Here is a 15,353-nt window from a genome sequence, read left to right as displayed (position 1 = left end):
ACGCAATCTTCCTGGCCACATAGCGGCAGGCTGGAGGAGAGGGCAATTAAATGAACAAATCATTAAACGAGCGCAGAGACGTCACCCAGCGAGCAACGATTACGCAATGCCTCACATCAACCCCACGAGATGACCCAAACGGCAACCGGTACAACCTGACCCCCCTCCCACTCGGCTGGACACCTATGTATATAAACACAGAATCGGCCCGTCTAGTCATCTGCTTTTCCTACTCTAAAGACCTTAAGCAGTCATTGGTCTCGTCTTAGATTCAGGAGCCGTATGTCTATCCCATGCATGTTTAGTACCCTCGCTGTATTACCCTCTACCACTTCTGCTGGGAGGCTGTTCCACTTATCTACCACCCTCTCAGTAAGACAGCACCCACGTTCCCTATTTAATCAACGCTCCGGGGTGGATGTTACTTTAGCAGATCAACTACAAGTCCCATCATCCACTAGCTGATTCTTCTGCCTCTGATTGGATCCATAGGTTACATGTTTTGATGCAGCATTAAAACGCCTCTTACCGCCGATTATCAATCACACCATCCTTCCTAAGTCACTCTTTACCGGTTTTCCTCCCCGGTACTGTTGTTCTGCGTTGCTCTTTTCGTCTGCTTTCCTCCCCGGTATCACTCCCACACGTCACTAATCCGCCGCTCCCAGGTTACACAAGCGGAGCCGATATTTAAAGGGCTGCAGTACAGGTGGGCGGGGCTGCAGTACAGGTGGGCGGGGCCGCGGGGAATTCTGGGAGTCAATGCTATCTCCATTGGAATTCACTTCCTGGTTTCTCTTTCCTGTCCGGGGGAGAGGTGAGCTTTGATCCGACTCCCGGGCGCGATGGTTCCCGTCATCCTACACCCTTCCTTGGCATTACTTTATGCTTTTCTTATTTGACTCAGCATTTTAAGGCCTGGTTGGTTAAGGAAGTCATTAGCTCAGCACTCAGGGGTTAAGCTGTTATGAAACATACATTTAACCCTCTCTGGTATGTGCTGTGTCCTCTGAGCAGGGCCTTATCTGGGGATGGGGAAAGGGGCAAATGCATGTGGAGGGGGGGGGATTCCCTCCATACGACCACCGTGTAAATTGAAAGGGGCCGCTCAGCTATTGTATGCATTAAAGTGCGGAGAATGGCTGCACTGTCCCTTTAACAATGATTCACGTTCACTGGGGACATTATTATGTGAAAGATACCATATCAGCATTAGCTTTTCATAAAAAATCTAAAACCTCTACATTGGTACGATCTGTTTCCTGTTCCCGGACGGACCCGCCTGTGACTCTGAGCTGTCCGTGGTTCTGACCGCACACGCGTGTCTGTTTTCCTGGTTCTGCTCCTTGGTATCCCTAACCCTCATATTCTTTGCAGACTGGAAATTGTCATTTTTTATCTCCGCTCATTTCCCTTTTCATTACAGATTTTAGAGTTGGACTCGAATTTTCCGGATCACTTCCGAGTAGCGATGGAGGCTCACGAGACCTCCGTACCGTCTCTGGGCGAGATCCCGTCCTGGAAGAGCCCCGACGGCAGCTTCACCAAGACCATCTTAGAGCCGGGCTCAGGAGTGGACAAGCCAAAGGAATGTGCCAAATGCACAATATGCATTGAACCGGTATCGCTGCCTCCTGACCAGTCCTGTTACCCCAAAGGCTGCTGGTTCCAGGTTGAGCTTGGGGAGGGCGATACGTGTTTGGAGCATCTAGTGGACCGGTGTCTAGAGACCATGCTTCCTGGAGAGGTTTGCCAAGTGGACGGCGCTTTGGGCTTTGACTTGATCTTGAAGATGGCGGGTTTTGAGGACGGGAAAGAGACCTGGGAGATGGGGACCGAGGAGAAGATCCGGAGGGCGATGAGGGACCGAGAGAAGGGAGGAAAGGCTTACAGGGATGGGAACATCGAGGGGGCAGAGAGGAGGTACGCCAGAGCACTCAGGCTTCTGGTCTGTACCCCCGGGGAGGCAGAAATGGAGAGGGTAGCGCTCCTCGCCAACATGGCTGCCTGTGACCTGAAGATGGGACGGCTCCGGGAAGCTGAGAAGAGATGCACGCTGGCTCTGGAGAAGGAGCCGGGACACCTCAAAGCGTTCTATCGGAGGGGGGTAGCCAGGGCCGGGATGGCGGACTGGAAGGGGGCAAAGGGAGACTTTGAGAAGTTGCTGACTTTGGATCCGGGGAACAAGGAGGCACGGAGGGAACTACTGAGGGTGCGGGAGAGGGACAGACAGGAGCAGGCGCAGATAAGGAAGGCTTTGGGGAAGATGTTCCTCTAAGCGGCCGGCCTGTACACGCTGGGTGCCGAGGATTGCTGGATCATCCCCGGGCTGACGGCACTTTATTTATTGGTGTAATAATGTATATAGCGATACGCAATAAACCTCCACTTCCATTTATGTTTTATGTTTGCGTTACATCAGGGTCTTCAACCTACAATTCGTGATGTAGTCCCGAGCCTGCCCCCCGCCTGGTAACCTGCCTGCTGCCAGGTAGAAATGGGCAACAATCTGGGCCTGGATAGCCCCGCTTCTGCCACCGAATGGGCAACTGCGTATGGCCAGTGGCTGAAATTGGCCATGTTTCTGGACAGTTGGCAGCTATTAACCACACATAATTTTGTCTCCCTAGAGTACATTTCCTGCAAATTAAAAGTTTCTCTGAAAGAATGACAGAGGGATATCGGGCACGGAAAGGGACTGGCCAAACTAAACAGGGACATTTGGTTGGTTTGATTCTAACCAACCAATAAAATACTTACATTGTAATGTAACATTAGCTGTGCGCCTGTATACCCAATAATATATTTCATTTACAGGGCAACTGTAAGATTATTTATTATAGCAGCCCCACTCCCTGGGGTAACAGACAACCGGCTGTGATTCTTATACGCGGCAAGCAAATCAGGTTGAATTTTCTAGAATATTTAGTGCCAGTAAAACTACATTTCCAAGCATCCTCCCTCCTTCCTGCTGTAGGGCGTGGCGGCACGGCAAAGCATGCTGGGATACCTGTCAAAGGATGACTTGTATTCCCCCCCAGCTCTGTCTCAGCCAATCGAAAGCGCCTACACGGATTTGCTTTGCTCTCAGTTGGTTAGCTCCTATTCATCATTTCTTTGGTTAGCTCAGCTGTCAATCAAACGCACATACAATGCTGATTGCAATGTTTCCACTATACCCTCCTACTTTGAGACGCGACGGAAGAAACGTTGGGCGTGGCAAACTGCGTCCAGCCCTGATTGGGTTAACCCTCTACCGTTCGGCCAGTGATTGGCTGAAGGTGTTACACGGGGCTTGGCCTCAGACCCGGAGCTTGCAGTCTCTTCCTGCTATCGGCGATACCGGGTTTTCTGCAGCCGGTGATGTCGCGTGTGTCTATACCGTGACGATTGGCGTCGTTTCCACCATATCCTCCGTATATCGTTTTATCTCCCGCCCTGGGACGGTGCCGCTCCCCGTTAAGTGACTTGGAACCGGCGTGCGCCGTGTAACCCCCGTCCCTGGAACCAGCAATATTACTATTCTACTATATAGTATATTTCTATTTATCCCAGTGAGCTGCAGTGCAGTGAGGTAATAACCGCTTCCCCCGCCTAGCATCCTCACTACACTACCTGTATCCTGCATGTTAGGCCCGTGACGTCACATCCTCGACATCGGTGATACTCTATGGTATTTTATAGAATCCCTTAATAGCGGGGATACTCGGTATATACCTCGGTATAGCGGGGATACTCTGTCCCGGTGTCTTTATACCTCGGTATGGCGGGGTTACTCTGTCCCGGTGTCTTTATACCTCGGTATGGCGGGGTTACTCTGTCCCGGTGTCTTTATACCTCGGTATGGCGGGGATACTCTGTCCCGGTGTCTTTATACCTCGGTATGGCGGGGTTACTCTGTCCCGGTGTCTTTATACCTCGGTATGGCGGGGTTACTCTGTCCCGGTGTCTTTATACCTCGGTATGGCGGGGATACTCTGTCCCGGTGTCTTTATACCTCGGTATGGCGGGGTTACTCTGTCCCGGTGTCTTTATACCTCGGTATGGCGGGGTTACTCTGTCCCGGTGTCTTTATACCTCGGTATAGCGGGGATACTCTGTCCCGGTGTCTTTATACCTCGGTATGGCGGGGTTACTCTGTCCCGGTGTCTTTATACCTCGGTATGGCGGGGTTACTCTGTCCCGGTGTCTTGATACCTCGGTATAGCGGGGATACTCTGTCCCGGTGTCTTGATACCTCGGTATAGCGGGGATACTCTGTCCCGGGGGCCTTTATACCTCGGTATAGCGGGGATACTCTGTCCCGGGGGCCTTTATACCTCGGTATAGCGGGGATACTCTGTCCCGGGGGCCTTTATACCTTGGTATAGCGGGGATACTCGGTACTCTTTTTCCTCACAACACTTTTCTTATGTCCAACAGATTACTGAGGTCACGGGAAGCGGTCGCTATGGGAACGGAACTCCTGATGAATGATTTGGATAGCAAGTTCTGTGCCGATAACCTTCTGACCAGCGAGGACTGGGGTACGATTATTACTATTACCCGTTACCAGGAGGTATTATTTGCCTCCGCTCCCCTCACATACGCCATACAGATGGCGTGGGATGGGGCTGTTTTTAAGACATGGGGCATGTAGATCTGTCAGTCTGTTTCTGATTTGTTTTCTATTTATTTAATTTGTAATATACATTTTTTTATAAAGCACCAAATCAATCATTTGTCTTATTTTATTTACATGTTTTTGATTAGTGATACGTAGTTGCATAAAGTGTATAATCCCCGTACGTCCCTTTATCCTCAGACACCGGCCTGTACAGTTACCTGGACGAGACGGATGACAATGGGGAACTTTTTCCACCTGCTTTCAGCCACTATCCTCTGCATTTGGTGAGTTTACCTCTCCAGCCTGTGCTCCCATCCATGTACTTCCTGCCCTTTCTGACCTCCTTCCATCTCTTCGCAGTGCGACCGGCAGATGGATATTGAGCCATACTCCACGTCGTCCTCGTGGGACGACATCCGCAGCAAGGATTTGTCAGGTTTGTGCCTTGAATTCTGTTGTGGAGTTTTTCCGATAGTTCCGGTAAGCATTCGCAAGCGTCGGAGCTGTGATGTCACTACGTACATTGAACGTAAAGGCATCTGCTGCATCATAAAGTAGAACCCCCCCCTCGCGGTGACGCGGTCGGCAATAATCTGCCATCCGGAGCACATGCTTTTACACATCGTGATGGAGCGTACATCCAGTCAGTCTTCCGGCCTGGAGATATAGTAAGGGAGCCGAGGCTTCTAGTTTTGGGACCTGATGCGCCAATCGGGGGGGGGCCTGCTTAAGGGACACCCCAGGAATCTTAAGCCCTTTAATGCATATGATAGGTATATGGTTCTTTCAGCAGAATTCCCCCAAAGGCATTTGTCCCATTTCCCCCACCCTCCACGCTGCAGGAGATGCAGTAAGTGGCGTAAGTAAACGCATAGGATCGTACATCGTATATGCACTTTATATCCTGCAAGTACTCCTAATAGAAGAAGCCTCCTGGCAGATACCTCTGGAGTCAGGCAGATACTGACACCCCGCAGCCTCGGTTGGACCAAGAATACGCGGTGCGCCTGCCGCAGAAACCTACGGCACAGCTGCACCCTACTGATTCCCCAAGAATTCCTGCAGGAATACTGATTCCCCACGTACCTGTGTATTTCACACTAAAATGAGTTAATCTGAATTTAATCTGGTATTTGTGAGCGTTACGTTAGCAGCCGTTGGTGCGATAATCCAGATGTGAAGGGCAAGGGTGGTGTAATGCACGATGTGGCCACAAGATGTCCCTCTCCACAGCCCTCCCCGAAGAATAGCATTTACACAGAAATCCGTAGCCCCTCTTGTCTGTCCTTTGGCAGCGACAGCTGGCTGAGGATATTGGGAGTTGCAGTGCAGCAGGTTATAACTCCTCCAGCAAGTGTTGACTTGTACAAATCTCCCCAAGATGTTATGTGAGGTCAAGTACCATGCGTCATCCAGTACAAAAAAAGGAAAACTCCCCCATTTAGGAGGAATATGGAAATTAAATAATTTTAATCAGATTTACGAGTGGGGAGGATACAGGAGCACAAGGAGCTAGAGAAGGTTCTTCCGCTTGATTAAACAGCGTCAGGGTACCTCATAGCATAAATTTAGAGGTGCTGTTCCACCTACTAACTAAATGCAGCATTAGACACCTCGCTCTTAGTACTGCTGGATGCATGTTAATGGTTAAGGTAAAACTTAAATGTCATGTGACGTAAAAGCTCGCCCTGATACGTTGTTACCGTTGAAGCCGTAAAACTCTTCTTAATACGAGTTTGTTGTGTTCGTGTCATGAAACCTGCGGATCCGCGGAACGCGCTAGTGAGCGGAAACGCTTTTAAACTGACTTTTTTTTCTAGATCTTCTAGTGAAGGCAGAGCCGCTTTCCCCGTTCTCATCCTCGTCCTGCGACTCGTCGTCCTCCTGCGATGCTCTCTACACGGTGAGTACTGATCCTGTAGTACCAGGGACCCCGGAGATAGTATTAATAATCACCCTGTAGGGCACACACTCCTGCGGATGGAAGGCGGCACCGTCTCAGAGTTTTACTTGTTAACCTCCTACTTCTGACTTCATCTCACAGAAGTCTCAAGGAGACTTGGCGGCCACGGTGAAGGTCGAGCTGCCTCCGTCCCCCCCGTGTCAGACGCAGGATGCCCCCCTCAACCCTTGTGGTGCTCTGCAAATAACTCTCCTCCCCGTCCCCACAGGGCCAGGTGAGTCTGGATGGTATGCTCTGCGAGTGCACATTTCATTGTTTCTAATTTATAAAGGGTTTTGCTTCAGACAGGACTACCTCTGGGATAAAATACTTAAAGGGAAACACTGACCATTTTATTCAGTATCAGAAATAAAAACATACTCCTTATCATACTGCCTGTGAGAAATAATAGAATGGCTCTGTCCTAATCACCCAGCTGGACTTGCTGAGTAATGAAAGTCAATGTAGGAACGGACTTCATTAATAACTGCCATAAAGTCGGCTCAGTGTGGTGTTTGATCACCCAAAGTCTCGGCTTGTTATTGTTACAATCATTTATTACAATTATAAACGCTGTGGTTGACCAAACCTTTCCCCGCTAGCGTTTATTTTAGATTTGATGGAATAAAGGTTGTTTTTGGTAAAGCGACTCCGTCGGTGGATTTATTGTTTTGAATCTTGGGAAGGGGCGATGACCGCAGGCAGCCGTCCTCATCCAGAATCGCGCGGTGTATGTTTATCCGCGGTAACCAAGAGACGCCGCGCATGCAGTCGTGTTACTAATTGTGTTTTTCCCCGTGGAGACCGAGGGTTACTATAACCAGTCACTTAAATATTTTAACCCCTTCAAGATGTGGATTACCTTTTTATTTCTTGCTTTGGGAATGCGTGGGATCGCATAACTCCGTCCAGCTTCCTGCGGATGTGCGATCTCTCTGCTATGGACTAATATCTCTCTCTCTCTACCGTTCCGTCAGGATGTCTCTCGAAGTCCAACGGTCTGGTGTCCAAGAAGCCGGCCCTGCAGCCCAGACCTGCCCTGGGGACTAAACCCCCTCCCCGCACAAGCAGCGCATCCCACGCCATCATCCTGCACCCCGTTACGACGACCGCAGGAACGACGCCGGCGCTCACAGGTACGGCTCTCGATGGGGCCCGGCGGTGCTCCAGCCCTCCAGGCACACAGTGAGGCTTTAATTACTCTTCCGTTAATGAATTGGATATTTGCGAGGGATAACACACTAGTAACTGGTGGCGATTATTTTTTTTTTTACCCCTCCTCATCATGCGTTATTTTTTTAAATATTTTTACGTTTTTATTTTCCCTCGAAGCGTTAAAGAAGCGCTGAGACGCCGTATCCAGGAGCTGGATTATTTTTACAAACACATCTGTGTCCCAACGCGCTTCGTAACTCGGAGTTTGTTATGATGCTTTCAGGGCTTCTGTTCTTTTGGACGGCTTGGTGGAAACCAGAGTCAGAAGCGTTACGATTAGGGGCCCGGGCAGGCTTTACACTTATACGAGCCAATCTCCAGTCCCTCCAGCTTTTCTTTACTGCAACTCCCATCACTTCATTCCAGGTGCCACAGTCTGCGCTGAAAGGGACAGCGCATTAAAATTCCCTTGATTCAGGAAAACACATAAAGCGCGAAGCTTGGAGGATACAGACAATAGCGGCGGAATTAAACACGGCCGCCAGCTATTGTCTTCCCGGCCCTGCGCTTCGAGCCGTTTCTTAAATGAAATTACCTTCCTCGGCTCTGGAAACGGGCTGCGAGATTAGCCTCAAGAGGCTTTTTCTTGATTTTCACCGCCTGCCAAATGTTTCTTTCCAACAAAAAAAAAAAAAAAGAAACAAAATAATTTTGTGCGCTCCGCGAGAACCTGAGTTACACCATTAACTCTTTAATGCGTATGATGGCTGCGCGGCCTCTTTTCGGGGGGGGGGGGTCACAAATGCATGGGGTTTAGAACTGATTCAGAATAACCCCGCGGAGAGTTAATTGTCCGTGTGAATGGTTTTCTGGTCGGCCGAGCTCCGTACAGATCTCTGAAGAAAACTAAATGGGAACAATATGTAATCTTCTTATAGAACAAAAGCAGACGCTTTCAGTTAAAAAGGAGGATTTTTTTTAATAGAAATAATTTTAAAATAGTTCTAGAGCTTCCATGTAATAAAAACTTCTAAAATTAGTATTTTTTTCACGGTGGTACCTTTTGCTCTGTACGGCTCGGACGTACCTTTTCTGTAAAGTGATCGTTCAGCCCCGAGTTATTACAGGTGTAGCTGCGGCTGATTTCTTCTGGGTCCCGCCGATATTCTTTTTCCGATTTTTGTAACTTTTGGGTATAATCTGTTTGTCTTCTTTTATCTCCAGCCTCCCCTCCTGTTCTGGTCTCCCAGCTCGTGCCGGTACCCAGCGGAGCATCTGCACCGTCTCCTGTTAAACCCGAGACCAAGACAATTGTACCGGCGCCGAGTGCTGGTAAGACCAGCCGCCCCGAGGTGGATGTGAGTATTTTTATTGTATTGGCATTTACGCTATAATATTCCTTTGATGCAATATTTTATATCATAGACAATGGGTATTAGAGCGTATATGGATAACTGAGGGTCTCTGGGTCTCAGGGGTTAGCGGAGAAAAATAACTTTCCAGCTGAAGAGACCTCTAAGGTCTCAAAAACTTGTTATTCTACATCTTCCCAATAAAAAAAGGTATCGGCTTCCATTCCGTCTTCTCTTGGACCAATACGGCGATATCGGTTCTCCTTCTTTTGGCGCAATGATTAGTATGGCTGATAAATGAATGGCTAATGAAGCAATATTCACAATTATTTATTATGGAAGCAATATAAATATTACCGAGGCGCTCTAATGGCGCAGGGATTAAAGGAGCCAGATGCCGCGGTGTTATGTGTCAGAGGTGGCACAGGTAGGCTGTAAGGGTTCTAAGGGGGTGATTTAAGAACGTTCGGCAGATCCCTTGCTGTCTCAAGAGGGTTTTGATGGAGTTATTTTCACGCGCGTCCATTTAAAAGGAAATTAACTAAACCGTGTTTTACAGCCCAAGCTTTTAAAGAGACAGCAACGCATGATCAAAAACCGGGAGTCTGCGTGCCAGTCCCGCCGGAAGAAGAAAGAGTACGTGCTGGGACTGGAGGCGAGACTGCAGGAGACGGAGAGACAGCTGGAGCTGGCACGCCGGGAGAACCGGGAGCTCAGAGAGACCGTACAGAACTTAATGCGAGAGGTGAGTGCGAGAGGCTGCAGGACACTCAAGTGGCCTCCGCCGACTCTGAGGCCGATGGGACTTTGCTTTGGGGCAGATATTGTGGGTTTAATGCCGCCCTCTTCTTCTCACCCCTTGTATCAGAACGCGTCCCTCAGGGTCTCCTCGGGCAGTCGGAAGGTGGTCTGCGTTATGGTGGCGCTTGTGTTCATCGCGTTTAACTTCGGACCTTCGAGGTGAGTCTCGGCCCAGTCGCTTAGGTGGGCTGCTCGGTGCCGGCGAAGGAATAACCGTCTTTTCCTCCCTTAGCCTCACCCAAACTATACAGGAGGAGACCGGGAGAAGTCCGGAGATTTCCCATCGCGCTCGCCACTTATTAACTTATCAGAGCGGAGAAGAGTCCCGCGAGCCCCAAAGGCCGAAGATGTACCCGTTTCACACGACTACAACCGCGAGAAGCTCCTTCAGGTAACAGGCGGCTGATCCTTAAATCTCGTTTGATCACCTAGACTTATTATTGGCTTTGTCACCTACGGAATATACAATGGCATCGGGGCTTTTACAACTAAGTTTTCTGGTTCTGGGAACGTCTCCCGTGGGCTGTAACAGACCTTCTTCCTTATAGTAACGCCACCGGCTCTCTGGCGAACGTGAAGCATCTCATGGTACGGGATCTGGATCAGCTCTTCCTCACCTCGGACTGCAGGCACTTCAATCGCACCGAGTCTTTGAGGTACGCCTCGTTATGTGTTCTAAGCTGCTTGAGGGGTGCTGATGTCTTTTGAAGCCATGCTCCTTGTAACAGTAGAACCAGAATTATGAACCGTTACAGAAAAAGTCACACATTGGAAACCGCTTTACCTTCCTTCAGTGGTTTAGATCTCCGACTTATCCAGAGATCTCGCTCCAGCTGAACAGTATGTTCTTCCATTAGCGGCAGCTCAAGACAGACCCCCCCCCCCCGGCTCTTCTGGTGTTTGCAGGCTGTAATTCACAATAACAGGGCCCCTGCGTTATAATGCCGAGCCACCACTTATGAAACGGATGCTTCACGGGGTGGCCACCGGGGGGCAGAGTTGCAGCAGAAAGTGCTAACTGCCTGGCTGCGCCTTCGGATCCACAGATGGGTTCTGCGTATAATTACACCGCAGTCCATCTTCGTCTGATGTCCTGGCTTAGACGGCTCACCCAGTCCTTCTAACAGCGTCAATCTCCGCAGGAACCTAAGACAGAGTTCTATTGCCCTCCGGGACAGTGGCTTCGTATCCCAGACAGTGTGTGATATATATATATATATATATATATATATATATATATATTTCTATATATATATATTTCTATATCCCGCATAAAGCAAGTTCATCGACAATCCGATCAACAGCTGAAACTCTCCATTTTAAAAAAAAAATGTATGTTCTTCAACCAAGAAGGTCTAGAATCGGGCCGTCTTTAGCGTTTCTCCTTCTGCGCGTTTCTTAATATATTTGAGAAAGGTGTCGGGCCGGCTCGCTTCTTTCTTACATGCCGGTCCTTTAAATAAGGCCTTCCGCCTATAGAAGGGGTTGTGTCTTATGAGTTAGGATTTCGTCCTCTCCGGATAGAATCTGTCCCTTACATCCGCGCTGATTGTCCAACCTATGATCAATGGGTATATTAATAAGAGGGCAATCACCTGACCTCTGCGGACCTATTATATACGTCCCGTACTGATGAGCTAGCATTTCCTTGTGTGTGTAAACGTACCTCGGTTTGCCCGAGGAGACCTCCCTTTAAAGGTTAAAGCGTAATAACCGAGCTGGAGTTTTTTTCTAACACAGCCTCCTCTGGGAGGTCATCTGATTAAAGGCGAGAGATAAATGCTCCCGCATGTGTGTCCACGTACTCGCTGGAAATCAGGACCACGTTTAATCGGATCCATAGCCTCGCACGGCATCCGCAACTCTTCCTGGGTCTGGGGACTTGGCCGGCGATACAAAGCAGAAAAATAGTAATGTTTAGGAAATGCTAATTTGAGTTATTTTTCTGTTTAAAAAACAAAAAGGGTGCATTTACCGCCTCATCCAGGAGACGCAGAACGCACGGCTTACTTGGGACCAACTGCATCCGTGCTGAATTTTAATGACAAAACGGGGAAAAAACCTAGAGATCCAAACAAAAAAATCCCCGAAACTCCCGTGTCGCTGTTACACATCAAAACAGGAAATACATTTTAGACGTGTGTGTGTATATATATATGTGTGTGTGTGTGTGTATATATATATGTGTGTGTGTGTGTGTGTGTGTGTGTGTATATATATATATGTGTGTGTGTGTGTGTGTGTGTGTATATATATATATATATATTATATAATTACACACACTCTATTTGTTTCTGCGAATATGCTTTACGATACAAGAATATATATATATAATATTTTTATTTTTTTTTACTCCCGCAGGTTAGTTGATGAGCTCAGCCTTTGGGTCCGACGGCATCAGAATGAAAGGAAGAGCGGGAAGCAGCCCCCCAAGAAGCACCGAAGAGCGAAGGTGGGCAATTTCGCCTCGAGGTAGACGAAAAGCTTTTAATGTATCCGGCAAATATAACGCGTTCCACTTTCCTCTCCCGTTCCAGAAGCCGTTCGTTAGGAAGACCGTGTCGCTTTCAGATCTGGTGCCTGCGCAGCCTTCCAGAATCACACACAGGTCGGTCACTTCCCTCCTTGAGTTTCTTTCCTCTGTCGCTTTCATTCTTGGCTCGTTCTCTTGGTGGCCTCTTCTCACTTTCTCTCTCTTTTTAGGCTGCACAGCGCTCCGTTACAACTCTACGGCCCCCCGAAACCCAGCGACACCTTTCTCATGGACGCCATCGAGAGACGCGAAGATACTTTCTACGTGGTGTCGTTCCGCAGGGTCGGTGTTCTTCTCGTCTCGTCTCTGCCTACTTTCCCTCCAGACCGTAAACTCAACCTTGCGCTCGTTTCTTCGTTTTAGGATCATCTCCTCCTGCCTGCGATAAGTCACAACAAGACGTCCCGTCCCAAGATGTCCCTTGTGATGCCAGCCATGCCTGTGAACGGTGAGTGACCTCCAGAGCTGACACTCAATCCTCATAACTGCGTCTTTTGTTTCATTTTTGGCGCCAACGTCCGCCGTATCGATCCCTGCTGGAGCTTGATCCGGAACGTGATCGCTCGTCCGCGACAAATGACTCTTCTTCACCAAAGCTGAAGGTTATTGTCAAGGACAACACCCCCCCCCCCCCCCCCCCGGGGAGCCAGGAGTTATTGGTAGTTTATTTTGGTTTTAATCCAGATTTTCCGAGGTCTCGTTAATGTTTTGTCAGAAGCCGGGACGTGGTTCGTTCTGCGCCTAATGAACCCATGATGCTTCTGGAGCAACGCGTCCGCAAGGGGAAGAAAAGGCAAAAAAAAAAACCCCAGCATCAAATAATATAATAATCTTAACGTAATGGCAGCGAGCGGAACGGAGGGAGGAATCGTTTTATTCCCCGGCGTGGGGAAGTTTGTCTGAACGCGTAGCCTGCTTGAAATCTCTATCATCGGACGCTCTGTCCCCAGGGATGTTTACAGCTCTCTGCGTCCAGGAATTATTGCTCGTATCACGCCGGCCGTAAGGGTTTGTTGTTAAAAATAAAAATACCATGGGAACCGCGGGGAACGGTCTGGCCGGCAGAGAGCGGTATAACCGCCGTGTCATGCGGTTCAGATTGAAATAAGAAATGTATATACCTTCTAAAAGCCATATATAGGTCGACCAATAGGGAAAGCGTTCATACGCTCCTGCTTTCTGGATCTGCATGGTTATTCCTCCCCATTGAGTTATCTCTGCCCATGTTACATTTCTGATTCATTGTTAGTTCAGACAGCCTTTGTTAAATATGAGGTCATTCAGCTGTCGTACGCGTTAAAACGATGCACTTGATGGCTGAAGCGTCCCTTTAATGGTTTTTAAAAGCCCCGAATGCTCTGACAGCGACGTTTCCACGCTGGCGTTGGGGTACGATGTCATGTGACGGAGCTCTAAGCTGATTTATCTCTTACATGAAGTTTCACGTTAGATTGTGGGAGCCCAGTTCCGGCCCGCCGGCCCCCAGATGGTTCCCCTGTTTATCGCGTTCGCTGTGTTTCGTTTACATTCTGTGCCGTGTCCGTTTCATTAAACATGCGTGATCGTGTAACCAGACCCGTGATGCTGTCTGGCTCAGAGAACCGATTCGCTGACCTGGAACTTTCATTCGGTTTCCACGACCAGTCCGGAGGTCTTTGGTAAAGTCGCCCCCTTCCAGGCCAAACAATGACTCCATTAGGGTTATGGGCCCTCGAGGACCCTCCGGAGCCGCGTGACAGCGCAGCAGATGTGCGAGTGGCCACCAGATCCTCACTCCGCACTCCATCCAAGACTGCTTCCAATACTTCTTCGAGCCAAACTCCCATTTGGATGTGACGGACCCCCCGGCAGTCGCACCTCAGGCTCGCCCCCCCCCCCCCCGGCCTTTTATTTACTGTATGTTTCGTGAGAACCTTCTTCTCCTGGACTCGGTGGGATTTGAAGCTCCTCTGGGCACAGTCGGGAAGCTGATGCTCTTGGCTGCCTCTCGTGCAGCCGGTTCTGCCCTCTTTCCCACGGTTTGGACCTCCGTGGCGTGAATTCACTCACCTGAGAGTTTGTAGGAGAATCGATTCGCTGACCCCGCTATGCCTGAGAGGAGCCGCTAGCCGACTGGCTGATGCCGGAAGGGCCAAGCTAGCGCTTCCTGATGCATAATGATCTCAAAGACCCGTTTCAGGTCCCAGCGTCTTCTCCCTGCCCATCGCCCGCTCCGTTCCCTTATAACCCCCGCGTTTTCTCTTTTGTTAATCGCTTTAGCTGATACTTTTATGTGTATCGGTCGGTTTGGTGTTTTTTCCGGGGGCTTTCCGCCGTGGCATGCCCTGACCGTTACTGCTGGCGTTTCATCTTCTTCCACAATGCTGGTTCTTTTTTTTTTTTTGTTTGTTTTTTTTCTCCCCAATGAAGAAAAATTTTGCCATTCAAGCCAAGAAATAACTTTTTCTTTCTCTCCCTCTGCAGACAGCGTGTATAACAATTCCCGAGGATACGAAACCATGATGCAGATAGATTGTGAAGTTATGGATACGCGGGTTATCCAGATCAAATCCTCCACCGTTCCGCCTTCTTTGAGAACGCCGCCGGCGCGACCTGCGCCGCAGGGGGCTCCCCGCGGGAACCTCTCCCTCTATCTTCAGGACCACGACCCGTCGGAAGACGGACAGAACTGAAGACCGAGGAGCCCGCGATGACTGTGATATAAACGCGTGTGTATAGTTGTATATATGATGTATTATATACATATTTTATTATACGATACATATATAGTGTGTATATGTATTAGAAATTAATGGGAGAAAAGCATTTTAAGGATAATGTGTACATGCAGAAATACTCTTTTTTTTTTTTTTTTTTTTTTTTTTTTTATTATATGTGTAAATACTTTTTTTTTATGTATATAGGAGAGGTTACAGGTACATATGTGCACACAAGCGTCTGACACGCACACGGATATTCTGTGTG

The 15,353-nt window shown here is 48.9% G+C and overlaps 2 protein-coding genes across 2 annotated transcripts; both read left to right on the top strand.

Annotated features, from left to right (window-relative positions):
• Positions 1-1,471: 1,471 nt before the first annotated feature.
• LOC149280417 (FK506-binding protein-like) lies at positions 1,472-2,278 on the top strand. Its single transcript, XM_089500658.1, has one exon. It carries the CDS (start codon positions 1,472-1,474, stop codon positions 2,276-2,278), a length of 807 nt encoding a protein of 268 aa, XP_089356784.1.
• Positions 2,279-2,497: 219 nt separating this feature from the next.
• LOC149280416 (cyclic AMP-dependent transcription factor ATF-6 beta-like) lies at positions 2,498-15,061 on the top strand. Its single transcript, XM_089500657.1, has 15 exons — positions 2,498-2,553; positions 4,423-4,526; positions 4,805-4,890; positions 4,967-5,042; positions 6,427-6,509; positions 6,651-6,783; positions 7,526-7,684; positions 8,928-9,061; positions 9,615-9,800; positions 9,924-10,015; positions 10,405-10,512; positions 12,218-12,328; positions 12,560-12,671; positions 12,753-12,837; positions 14,853-15,061. Exons 1-15 carry the CDS (start codon positions 2,498-2,500, stop codon positions 15,059-15,061), a joined length of 1,734 nt encoding a protein of 577 aa, XP_089356783.1.
• Positions 15,062-15,353: the final 292 nt, after the last annotated feature.

Source organism: Sceloporus occidentalis, unplaced genomic scaffold (assembly GCF_023333645.1).
Source record: "Sceloporus occidentalis isolate IW3139 unplaced genomic scaffold, rSceOcc1.0.p SCAF_157, whole genome shotgun sequence".
Taxonomy (NCBI): domain Eukaryota; kingdom Metazoa; phylum Chordata; class Lepidosauria; order Squamata; family Phrynosomatidae; genus Sceloporus; species Sceloporus occidentalis.
Note: the sequence above shows the minus strand (reverse complement) of the source record. Positions and strands in the feature narration are given on the sequence as shown.